The sequence below is a fragment of the Aythya fuligula genome, chromosome 16, assembly GCF_009819795.1.
Source record: "Aythya fuligula isolate bAytFul2 chromosome 16, bAytFul2.pri, whole genome shotgun sequence".
NCBI classification, from domain to species: domain Eukaryota; kingdom Metazoa; phylum Chordata; class Aves; order Anseriformes; family Anatidae; genus Aythya; species Aythya fuligula.
Window position 1 is genome coordinate 4,092,607 of NC_045574.1, and position 12,820 is coordinate 4,105,426.

Genomic DNA, 12,820 nt, shown 5'->3' on the forward strand with positions numbered 1-12,820 from the left:
TTCTCTCCTTTACAGAAGTGTGTCACTTGGTAATGTGGTAAATCACAGTCTATGTCATTCTGCCTCAGGCTGCTGCAAAAATCTTGTCTAAGAAGCTTTTGAGTGTGCAGTCTGAGGTTGTATCTTAGAAAGGCTGACGAACAAAGAAGTGGTGGGCCAACTCTTCCCACTGGTTGATGCATAAGTTGGAAGAGAAACGTTCACGGGGAGATGCCAGGTCAGCTCTTTGAAAAGAATAGTTTGCAGTGTGGAGTGAGTGATTTATTTGAGCTACAGCAGTTAAGAGTATAGGAGTACAGGGATCGGATGTGCAAAAAACCTCAGGACTGAAGGACACGAGTAAAACTGATGTGAATCTGTCTGAAGGCATTTTCCCTCACTTTGTTTATAGGCTAGAACCTCACAGCACAAGTCATTTGTATGGGGTGACTTATGCTGATGGTTTCTTTTTGCTGTGGTGCTTAGCTGCTTTTGGATAGGGATGCCTTTAAAGGCACTAATTATTGCAGTTGGAGTGTCTGTAAATACGGTCTGGGGTGAAGTGTCATCATTTTTTCCCAAGTGATGTTGAATAGGGTCATTTTTTATTTCTTTTTTTAATTTTGTCTGTTCTTTCAGTCTTTGGGGAACAGTGATAGTACTGCATTTATGAGGTTAAGTCAAATGATCATAGAATTAATTGTAGAGATTTTTTTTTTCAGAAAATTGCGATGTCTTCACTGCAAATATGCCCGAGGAAACTTTTTTTTTTCTTTTTTTAAAGTGTGTTCTGTGCCTTAGCAAATCTGTAGAATCAATTCTCTTGTTTCTTAGGGACTGGGAATGTGCTTGCACATTTTAGCCCTCATTACCTCAAAACACTTTGCTAATACTTGTATCCTTCCATACAAAATTCCTAACTGCATTTTTTTTTTTGTATATAGAAACTTTTTATAAAGAAAGAGGGAAATCTTTTCCAAACTGATCATTTTCCAACAGCTTTCCTTTTCCCATCAATTTTTCACTTCCCATCACCTTGCCCATGTGTGAACCCCATGAACATGGTGCAGCCACCCCTCAGAGTGATGCAGGGCATGATGCCCTGTCCCCCTCCCAGCCTGGGCCACTCACAGTTGCACCCACAGCTGGCTCATGTGGAGGAGAAAAGGCAAGCCCCCACGGCTGCCATCTTAATACATTGGGTAATTATTTATTTACTTACTTTAAATCAAAAATCTTAATCTGTGTCTTTTTTTGCTTGTTTTTAAAAAACAAGCATTGTAACTTTTGATACACGTCTGCTTCACAGAAACACAGCACAAAGGACGGAGCATTTGTAGGCTTGTCTAAGCACTGCCTGCTGTGGTTGGAAAGCGATAGTTTTGAGCTTCTGTCCTTTTATCTCCAGGTGCCTCTCAAACATTCATTAACACAGCCCCGCAGAGGTTAGGACCACAGTTTCTCCCCCTCCTAGTTAGGGAAATTGAGGGCAGAAGGCTTTTTTGAGATGAGAGAACAGGAACAGAAGTTGAATGCCAGTGGTGCAGACTCTGGATACTCCCCCCTATCCTTTTAAAGGATGGCTGCAACCCAACTGTGCCACTTCTGGAGCACCGTGCCACCAGGGAGCAATGGCAGATGGGGCTAATCCCTCTGCTAGGTCCTGGAGTTCATTGCAGCAAGAAGGAGAGCATTTGCTTCCAGCTGTTTTGTTTCCCATTATTATTATTACTGATATTAGTAATAGTAGAATTAGTATTATTTGCTGAGTCTCAAAATATAAATAATTGATTTAGGTAATCTCTGCTCTTGTGACACTTCTTTAATGAAATGTCTTCATTGGGAGCAAAAGAATCCCATTATGAGACGTTCGTTCATTGCACAGCGATAACAAGGAGAAGGATATGTGATTTGTATAATCTGGTTAAATGGCTCAGATTGCCTAGCCATAGCCTCCCGGGTATAATATTCATTTGAATAAAAGTTGATTGATTTTTTTTTTTTTAACTAATCTTATTCTTTTGTTAGAGCCACAAGCAACCTGCTGCCTTTATTGTAACCCAGCACCCTTTGCCCAACACCGTAGCAGACTTCTGGAGGCTGGTGTTTGATTATAACTGCTCGTCCGTCGTGATGCTGAATGAGATGGATGCAGCACAGGTAAGTGATTTTTCATCATTCAGTCATGTAGTCATTCTTAAATCCAAGGGGTTTTAAGAGGGTTTCTGCTTCCATTTTCTTGTGGTCAACAAGTAAATAAAATAAAGGATGGGAACCAGAATGTAATAGGTAATGGTTTTGGTTATTAAGAAGGAAAAGGCCCTGGTCCACATGCTTGAGTCTTTCTAAGGCAGCAAATTGTTACTGCATTTAACAGGGATGAAATATCTAGTATGTTGCCTTTGTTGTGTGTAAATTCTCCTCCAAAACCCATTTCTATTTCTTCTCCTTCCTCCCTAAAAATACGTACTTCATGCTTGCCTTTTCACCCAGCATTTCCGGAAAAATAAAACCCAGAGATACACCAAAAACCTAGGAAGGATCTTCTCCCTGAGCTTTCCAATGAAATTCTGTAGTACTAAGAAGAGCGGTTTGCACCGTTTTTGGAGAAGCACGTTGTGCTGTGTTTTTTTTTTATTCTTATTTTTTATTTTTTAAGTGTCATGTGTACGTTGGTCTCTTGGCCACCAAACACACCGTTATTTTCAGAAGTTGAGCTTTCAGGGGGAGGAGCCGTTGCTGTTGCTCCTGTTCCAGAATTTCCAGCCACCTTGCTGATGAGTGGCAGAAGATAACAGCTTTCAAAAAGGCGTAATCATGCAATTTGTGTGAAGAGTACGTTTGGCATTGCTAATTCACCCATTACAGCACTTGTTAAACAGGAGAAGAACTCTCAAGTAGTTGGTACTTCATGGATTAATTTTTCATTTGTGCTTTTGCTGTCTTCAAAATCTTACCGCACTCAAAGGCAGCGGGATTATTGGTCTCTTTTTTTGGATGGTAATGGAGAAACCAATCACCTGGTCATTGAGGGGAGCTCCCTTCAGGGTGGAAGCTATGGGATTTCATTTCTGTCTGCGGTGAGAGCTCTGCTCAGAAGTGGGCTCTCTTGGTGACCTGCTGAGTCTCAGCCCTCTGTGCAAAGAACTGGAGGTCCTGTGCATTTGCTGCCTCCTGCCTGATTTACCCAGCCTGCTTCTGAGTCTTGGCACGGCATCCAGAGGCAGATTTCATCTTTTCCTTTTTTTTCAGACACTTTAAAAGAAAAACAGAGCGTTTTCTGAAAACCAAGCGTACTTTCTCACACTTCGTTCTCAGAAACCTATCAGCCTCAGACAGTGTTATTCTTGCCGACTATCTTTCTGCAGAAGACTTTACCTGCTTTTTTTTCCCCTAGAAAATTTCATTTTTTATGAGGTAGTTTTCAGGCACAGAAAAGGAGATTTGGCAGTGCATTAAGTCACTTTGACAGTTATTCTAGCATGGTGTCACCTACCTCAAGTCTGCAGCCAACGCCAAAAACACCCAGCTAGCACTGGAAGTTAAGGATAGCTTTAAAGTTTGCATCTTATGAGCTCTCAAGGCAGGGTGTGAAAGTTTGCTATCAGTTGTGAAAGTGAGATTTCTGAAAAGGAAGCTTAACTGTGTTACGACTTTATGCTTGCACTGTTATTGTACAACAATGTTGTTATTATCTAGCTGCTCATCATTGCTTAATCCAAGCACGACACCATAAGCACAACAAAACTGTCAGTGTATGGTTGCATGCAAATGCCACATTTGTGTGCTTAAGCAGGATGTTTTGCTCCTCTACATGAATAAAACGCAAATGAAAAAAATACACAAAAGCTGTGGTTAAAACCAAATATGTGGTTAATAAATAAAAACATGGTTAAAATAAATAGGTCAGTGAGCCTTTAACGTACTATGCAAGAAAAAAGTGCAAATAACCCATCTGGAGTTCAGAGAACATAAAAGGTTGTTTTAAGCACTGTATAAGCATATGCATTTGGGTGGGTGGTCATTCACAGACCTGCTTTATGAGAAGCGGGGTTTTTTTATTTCAGGTAAAGTTTAGTCTTTCCCTTCTTTCTGCTGCACCTTGAGGTTGTTTCCTAAAGCACCTGTTCAGCTCCATCTCCACCCCCTTGTCTATTGGACAAATGCTTTGAGAGGAAATCAGTAGGCTGCTTGAAAGTCAGGAGGGAGAGCAAGGACAACCTTCAAATGAGGATTTGCTTATGTGGTCTTGGCTTGCTGCTTAATCTTGAAAAACTAACAAGGGCAAAGATGAATACGATTTCATCCCACCCAGTTCGATCCCATGTGATCAAAGGAATAATGGGAATACAGAATTAATGCGGTAGCATGCACACACATGATGATATTACTGACAGTGATTGAACCTGAAAAGCCTGAGATCAAGTTCAAATGAGCATCTAGGGGTTTCAAAACTTCTCAAAAATTACACATGAAAATAGGAAGAAAAAAAAAAAAGCTCAGAAAAATACAATCGCAGCAGAAATTGCTAATGAGATTTCATGCAAAACGTTTTCTTGCCATGATCTATTTCCAGACGGGTTTGAAATACTTAGATTGTAATTTGTGTGAATAGTAGTGTGTTTTTTAATGCTTTGAATTCAGTAGCATCAGCATAAGAAAAATGACTCCAGCCCCCTTTACAAACTTCAGAGGTTCAGTTGTGGTTCACCCAGAAGTTGAAGTTGCTCTGGTTGCTCTCAGAGCTAACTCGTTTTCCCTCCCCTGCTTGCTGGCAGAGTCAGAATGCCAAGAAGTTTGTTGCACAGAAAAATTCCCCTTTGCTTAAGATGAATTTTGTTGTTGTGTGTACAGTTTCCTCATTAACTTCAAACCTATGTGATTCCTACTATACTTACCTGCAGACACTGATCTTTTAATGCTCATTTTTAATCTATGCCCCGTTTGTTTGCCAGCCTCTTTTCTGTACCTCTACATCCCAGAATTCAATCTGAAATTGTGTTCATACTGAGAAAGAAAAAATGTCAAACGTCTAAAATATGTTTGTTTTTGTCTTCACATTCATGATATAAAGAAGTTTCACAGAGCTAGAAGGAGGTCTTTTCCAAGCAAATAGATTCTGTAATAAGGGATTTGCTATGGATTTTGAGCTGGTTATGAATTTGAAGTGGAAGACCGATCATGCATTGCCTTGTTAATATTAAGGTGCTTTCTGCTTTCCTTTCGGTGCTCTCACTAGCTCTGCATGCAGTACTGGCCAGAGAAGACGTCCTGTTGTTATGGCCCAATTCAAGTAGAGTTTGTTTCAGCAGACATCGATGAAGACATCATCAACCGGATATTCCGGATCTGCAACATGGCCAGGGTAAGATCAGCAAAATATCAGATTCCCTATTTATTCTCAAAAATATATTTAGGGAAGGGAAAGAGGCAGAACCTAGACTATGGTTTAGAGATGCTGAATCTCTCACCTAGTAACAGAATTCCACTGCAGAACGTAGTACCTACTTCCTTTAATTAACATTTAATTGCATCAGTCTATATTGGTAAAAGGCTCTGGGCTGCAAGTAGAAAGTGGAAAGTGGATGATATGAGCTGAAAATCTGTATTTAAATTGAATTCATTTTTCTATGTATATTTGAGAACAATTAATCACTTAGTAGCCAATATAAAACCATCAGTATCATAGGAAATAAACTGAGATAGTGTCAAATGCTCTCCATCTGTTACCTACTGTGCAGCATCTCTGAAGACAAATGCAATGTTTACTGGCTTGACTGGACTCCCAGTGGCCACTGTTTTGCTATAAATAAGCAACTACTGTTTCTGTAAGCAACTTTTTGTCTGCGTTTCTCATCTCCAGTGTAGCTGAAATGATAGAAACAAAGTTTATCTGCACACTGGACCCAGGCAATGCAACTTCAGGGCTGCAGGGAGAGGGTTTCAGCAGGGAATTTTTATCTCATTAGTTGTTTCCCAGATTGATTATATCTCTTTAATTTATTTATTTATTTATTTATTTTTTAAATCAGAAGTGGAAACAGGCTCAAAAAATTACATTTCCATACTGTTTAACACATCTGTCTCTGATTGTGTGGTCAGAGCCTGTGAAGCAGTTCAATTATGCCATTATGGAGTAAACCTTGAGGTCTAACTACATCAATGGCTAAATCACTTACCCCATAAATCACCACCCCATAGTCCAAGCCAATTGCCTCTGAACAAGGGACAGCTGTGAAGTCCTACAGCTAATAAAAGTATGGCCCTGGGACTCACACCAAAGCTGGCTTGTGAATGAAGTGCTGGCAGGGTGGATGCTGGGAACTCCTATTTCTCTGCACCCGTCTGTACTCATCACCAACAGCCACTGCTAAAATCCTTGTGAGGATCCTTTCTACCATGGTGCCCACAGATTTTTTTTCTGAGGGCCATCTTTGCCTTTAATTCTTATGTCACACCTGACCTCCAGCAGAGGCTACCAGGAAAGTATATTTGATCTATTCTTACGATTTGATGAGACTTTTTTCTCTAGTGGAAACAAAAATAGGGATCCTTAGCAGATGGTTTCTGCCTGACTCTGTAATATCTGAGATCATGGTTATGCAGAATACGGGAAAGTCCTTGTTCCTGACTCAGGCATCACATATGCACAGTTGGAGGATGCTAGGATTAATGATATGAAATTTAGAGGGGAAGATGTCATGTAATTGGTATCCCCTGCTTCCTGCCACATTACCATTAGCATCTTGAAAATGCTCTTTTTTTTAGCCCCAAGATGGATATCGCATAGTTCAGCACTTGCAATACATTGGCTGGCCAGCATACAGGGACACCCCTCCTTCCAAACGCTCCCTCCTGAAGGTGGTCAGAAGGTTGGAGAAGTGGCAGGAGCAGTATGATGGGCGAGACGGCCGCACTGTTGTCCACTGCCTGTAAGTAGGACTGGAAAACGTCTGTAACCTCACAAAATGTGTCTGACCAGGACCGATTATGGATCTGGAAATCTGGTTGCTTGCCAGGCTTCAGCTGGGGAAAATGAATTTAAATTACATTTGTAATACACTTCAAGTTGAATATTGTGCTATATTACTTCCTGGCCCAGAGATTTTACTGGTTGTGGTGGAGTAGCCAAAAGGGCTCTGCTATTTTCTGCTGTGATCAGCTCTGACCACGGAGCCCCAGAGGAGTGAAGAGGAGCATGGCAGCACCCAGGGCTTCCTCTCTGCCACTGCCAGGGATGGGTTTAGCCCTTCCCTCGTGGCACGGCACTGCCAGCTCTCATGCTGCCCCTGCAGAGCTGCTTTTCCACAAACCCATGAGCTTCCTCAACCAGGCTGCTGAATACAGACCTCTCTCGGCGTATGTGCTGCTGTGTAAGTAGTGCTTTCTTCCCTTGCCTGGCTTCATCTGCTGCCTCTTTTCTTCTGCACCCAGGAACGGTGGGGGACGTAGTGGCACCTTCTGTGCCATCTGCAGTGTGTGTGAGATGATTCAACAGCAAAATATCATCGACGTGTTCCACATAGTGAAAACGTTAAGGAATAACAAATCCAACATGGTGGAGTCACTGGTAAGCTTTTTTTCTACACTTTACCCCACCTAGCATATGTAGGGGGACTTCAGTATAGGTACAAAATTTCGTGGCTTAGCCCAGCGTGAATCAAACCCAAGCATAATATGAAGCCAGCAGAATTAAAAACAGTCCCATTTTCACATATGTAATGAGTCCCTCAGTCCCATTACTTCTCATCTTGATCAGCATGTGGAGCAGAGCATCCCACACTCAGCTGCCTCCAGGAGGTCAAACCCCAAGTTGCTGTCACCATGGCTGTGGGAAGGGGCAGGATTTGTCCCTTTGCATATGCATACAGCCTAGTGCTTATTGCTATTACGTGCCTTGAAAGCAGGCAGGGAGAAGAGTCTGAAGCCCAGACCATGCTCCCTGCAACCAGAGAGATTAAACTGTCCTGAATTCAAACATCTCAATCGATCACACTGAATTCTTCCTCAAAAGCAGTGAGGGCACGGAACATGAACTAATGAATAGTCCATAGAGTGGCTGTCTCTTTGAGCATTTTTCTTTTCCATTGATGATAACATCTCTTAGTAATGCTTGTTCAGTATCACAGAGAAATACAATTAATGTTTGCCTGGTCCTGCCAAATGTTTAAGAAGGAAAGAGGAGATATTTTTGCCAGCTTGTGGAATGAGGCTCCAAAGAGTTCATCTGCATCCCAGCGTAACTGACTTCTGTTTTGTCTTTCAGGAACAGTATAAATTTGTATACGAGGTTGCACTGGAATACTTGAGTTCCTTTTAGCCCAGCGAAGGGAGGGGAGCCTCCGACATGGCAGACCCCAACCCCTGGCAGACGCTTCTCCCCTCTCCCACGTTAGAAGGCAGTAACAGGTGTGGGAAGGAAAACCTCTCCTTCCCGGAGCAAGAGACTGAGACTGCACAGACCTCGCTGGAAGGAGGAGACGATGCCTGTGTTTGCTGCTGCCTGCTTTCTATTGGAGCATCTACCGCTTCTTAAATAACCTACTGTAAAAATTAGCAAAATGGGAGACAGACTGAAAGACTGGACTTTGTAATCCCCTCTGACTTCTCTCCTCTTTGGGATTGTATTTTTGCTCTCCTTGCCGCAGAGTGGGGAAAGAATGAAACCCTTAGGAAATTCTCTTTTAAATGTTTCCTTTTTAAGTTATATTTTTATTTTTGAATCTCAGTCTTTAATTTTTGAACTTCATGCAGCAGTCATTTGGGAAAAATGAGATAGCCATAGGGGATCTATGACATATTTCATTACAATTTGCCTACCTTACCTGTGTTTGTTTTATTTTCCAAATGAAAAGGCCAACACCAAAAACCACTGGAATTATATTTCTGTATCTGGTTCCTTTCAGCATGAAAATAGATGATGGAGATGAGAAATTGTTCATGGATTCACTGCCTCGGCTTCTACATGTTTCCTCCCAGTTTCTGCTAGACTCCCAAGGCTGTGTGCATGAACTGGTTACATCTCTACTCCGTGTTCATTTCAGCGCTGGTGAAGCAATGGCATTAATGAGTTTCCCAGCCACTTAAACCCTAAGGTTAAATATTTGCATCAAACAAATTGCATTTGTCTTGCAACTTTGGTAACTTTGTTACCATATTTTTCAAGTATTTGCTGGGGTGCAGTGTGTCTTTGAAAAACAGGGTATAAAGTAGGTGTTATCGATCATATACTATGTATTATTATTTTTTTATTTATTATTTGTATTGCTGTGGAACTTAGGACCCCTAGTCCTGACAGGACCCTGCTGAACTAGGCACTGTGCAAAGAGAGAACAAAGAAGGTTCCTGCTCAAGAACTTACAATCTGAAGGTAATCTTAAAATTGGGTTTCATCAAGGTTTCCTCACTGTTTCCAAACTGTTTTACAATCAGATGTAGCTGAGTGATTTATTCACATTTCCAGCTCCTGCGTATTTCAAAATGGTAACCCATCCAGGCTGTAGGAAAGGTGATGTACATACACAGAAACCTGTTCTGACATGTGCTCAGAAAAGTCTTTGACCAGCACAGCAACTTTCCATCTTAAGCAACACAGCTTTTGTTTTGTTCTGCAGAAATGCCTGTGCAGCTCTACTTCCTTGAAACAAACATCAGATGTGTTTTGCCCTGGTTCTGGATCTCATTCTGACTTCCTAGAAGCTAAGAAATTACTTTTCTAGAAGAGTATGCTTAAATAGTTAATCACTAAGGTCTGCAGGATAATCTTGGAGAATTTTAAATGAACAAGGACTTTAACATTCAGTATTTCAGTTTAGCTATTTATTTATCTTGAGGGTGCAGGGATACTGGGTTACTCTGTGTGTAAATTAGATTCTGGGAGATGCAGGTTTCTTCAAATACAGACTTGTTAAAAGCTAGACTGAATGTAAGAGTTTAAGGAAAACTCTGCTTTCTTACCACTTTGTAGTTTTCTACCCCTAAGTAAATACTCAGAGACTGTGCTGGGAACTCTGTTGTGTTAATGCCTGGCACAGAGAATGCCAGAAGCTCAAAAAAATTTACTAACCCCACATGCAGATTGAAAAGGCACCTCTGCCTCATAGACATTCATTTATAAAAAATTATACCTTTGACTTGACAATGAAGTATGAAATTTAAATCTGATAAAAGCAACTTGATGTAAATAGACCAGTATCTAACCAAAAAGTTATCTCTGTCAGGACCTGCAGCAGTCTTAAGAAAGGATGCTTGGTATTTGCAAATGGACCAGCAATAATCCTTCTTCCTGCTAAGCAGAAGAGGGGCTTGCAGAGGATGCTGAACTGTTTAGCTCATGTTCTTTCCAAGAAGCTTTGGATTCTTGGCTTCTTCCAAGTGAAAATCTTGAAGGTCTTAAATGTGGTGGACTACAGCATCCCTTGATGTAGCTAGAGTGCCACAAAGAATTGATGAGAACCCCCTCACAGCTTCCTCTGCTCTGTTTCAGGTTGGTCTTCCCTGTTGCCTGCAGAAATCCCCTTTAGTTCATATTGGTGCTTGTCTGTCACACCAGGTGAATGTCTGGCGTTACAGGAAACAAATTGCTTGTTTGATTTACTTTTTTTTTCTTTATTTTTTATTTTTTCTGCTAAGCTACACAAGCAATTCCGCAAAAGAATAGAAGACAAAGCAAAATTATGACATAAAAATTAGAAGGAAGGCAAAATGCAACTGTTTGGATTTCAGGCATAATTGCTGTAACAACAGCTTGCTGTAGCAGCATAGGTCAGTAGTTCAGGGCCAGTTGCAAAGAAGAGGAAGGAGGGAATCTTGATCCCAAGGTGGGATTTTTCAACTGCCCAGGTTGAAAGAAGATAAGGAGAAACTACCAGTGAAATGTTCATGACTTCACGAGCTCCAGAAAGCCAGAGAGAATCACTCCCTGTAGAAGCTTTAGAAATATTAATTAAAAACATTCTGTTAATTTTATGTGGAAACTAGCATACCTATAGCTACTGAAAGACTAGTTCAAGCTCTGAGGTTAATACCCAGGATAAAGGGAATAGAGAGGTAGAAGAAATGGCAATATAACCAAAAAATTAAGTGTCAGAGGTGATTCCAGGCTTAACAATAGCATAAAGGAAAGTAGATTTAAAAGCCAGAAGTAAGCCTAGAGGGGGGATGTATGCATGGAAAGAAGCAGGTGTTAGATGAGCAGAGCAGAATAGCTCTTGCAGTGAAGTTGTTTAAGGTCTTGAGGTAGGTTTGAATGTATTTTCATGGTATAAAAAATACTAGTACAGGGTCAGTGGCAAGTACCAGCTGACGTGTTCCATGTGCTTGTAGCCCTCTGAGAATGCAAAGTGATGTTAGCAGTGAAAGGTGTTTAAGCTACACCTTACCTCGTATTTTCAAGAAACAAGTTTGATGCAAATGTTGTTGGTTTGCACAGCTGAACTGTTAGTCACAACTGATTATGTGCCAGCTGAGTTCAGTGTTTCAGCTTTCTTCTAATGTTCAGCTGACAATCAGTGTGGAAGGATGCTCAGCAAACACTACAGGTGGTTCTGCTTATGGACCCAAACTGTTATATCAGCACACAGCTGCATTGCTTTCAGGGGACTGACCTGGGTCTCTGTTGGCTCAGGGATTCACACTGTTCTGTGCTACTCCATGCATATATGTTGAATGTAAATTAATGATGAAGGGAAAGAAAAGAAGGCCACTTTAAATAACCTTGTTATCCTAAGGTTCTTTAAACCATAGAGAACAACCAGTAGCAAAATAGGTAATGTGTTTGAAGCAAGATCATGGGCATCGGGTTTGTTTTCACTGGGAAAGAGAAATGATGAGGTAAAGGAGGCTTTCTCACTCCTGAAAGGGTTAACAGTCAGGGACAAACTTTCCAACCGCAGTATTACTTGCTGTGGTTGGGGAGCAGTAATGTAAGGTAGAAAAGGTGAATTCCTCAATGACTTAATTTTAGGCTGGGAAAAAATGATTTTGACAATATTTGAATGGTGGTAAGGAAAACATTTATTCCCATTCCAACATCCTGGCGGAGTTGGGTGAGAATTGTTTATTGATAGCATAGTATGGATCTGAAGTGTAATCTGATATTCAGGGAACTGGAAAGAAGTCAAGAAGGCTGGGGGTATGGGGACTATCTCATACACAGGGTAACCAACATCTTAAATTGTTAAGGGATATAACTGAAGCAAGAGATATCAAGGCTGGCTGCTGGAGAAAGGAGACCCTGAGTTGTTGCAGAAAAGAAACAGAGAGACTAAACACCCTGCAAGGTACAGTAGGTTTTGAAAATCTTTTTTTTATTTTATTTTTTTTTTTTCAAAATTAAGATCTCTGCAGGAGCTGCATCCTTTGCAGGCACCTCCCCACCCCCCAGCCCCCAAAAAAGGCTGTAAAGAATAAGGTATTTGAGGACCTGTAAGTAGACCTGAGGTATTTGTTTATTAATGTGAAGAAAACAGACCATGGATGGGAGCATAGTGTCCGTGTGAAGGTAACTGAAACAGGTGGCAAACAAGCAGATGGGGATTTAGTGGGTTTAGGTCTGCGGACTGAAATAACTGGTATTGTCTGATCCTGTGAGTCTGTGGTTAGCAGGAGGCATTTCAGTTCATGACTGAATTTTTTTAGCCAAGTTGCACAGATTTCTGTCTGCTTTTGTCATGTTTAGCTCCAACACTGGTTGGTCCCACTTCATTTATTCACATTTCAGCCATTTGTGTGAGCTAGAGTTGTCCATTTTAGTCCACAGGCAACAGGTGGCTAGAAAGAAAGATTTTTACAAGCACGAAAAAGCCATAGACTTTGTCACCTTTCCCCCCCCCAAAATCAA

At 41.1% G+C, this 12,820-nt stretch overlaps 1 protein-coding gene across 9 annotated transcripts in view; it reads left to right on the plus strand.

Moving 5' to 3' along the window:
- The window catches only part of PTPRT (protein tyrosine phosphatase receptor type T), a 446,868-nt gene extending 434,560 nt beyond the window's left edge, over window positions 1-12,308 (plus strand). For all 9 annotated transcript variants that reach the window (XM_032198172.1, XM_032198173.1, XM_032198174.1 and 6 more), the window contains 5 exons: window positions 2,008-2,139; window positions 5,219-5,344; window positions 6,748-6,911; window positions 7,414-7,549; window positions 8,246-12,308. In XM_032198172.1, the coding sequence (XP_032054063.1) occupies window positions 2,008-2,139; window positions 5,219-5,344; window positions 6,748-6,911; window positions 7,414-7,549; window positions 8,246-8,299 (612 nt within the window). In that variant the 3' untranslated portion in view covers window positions 8,300-12,308. The remainder of the gene's footprint in view (window positions 1-2,007; window positions 2,140-5,218; window positions 5,345-6,747; window positions 6,912-7,413; window positions 7,550-8,245) is intronic.
- Window positions 12,309-12,820: the final 512 nt, after the last annotated feature.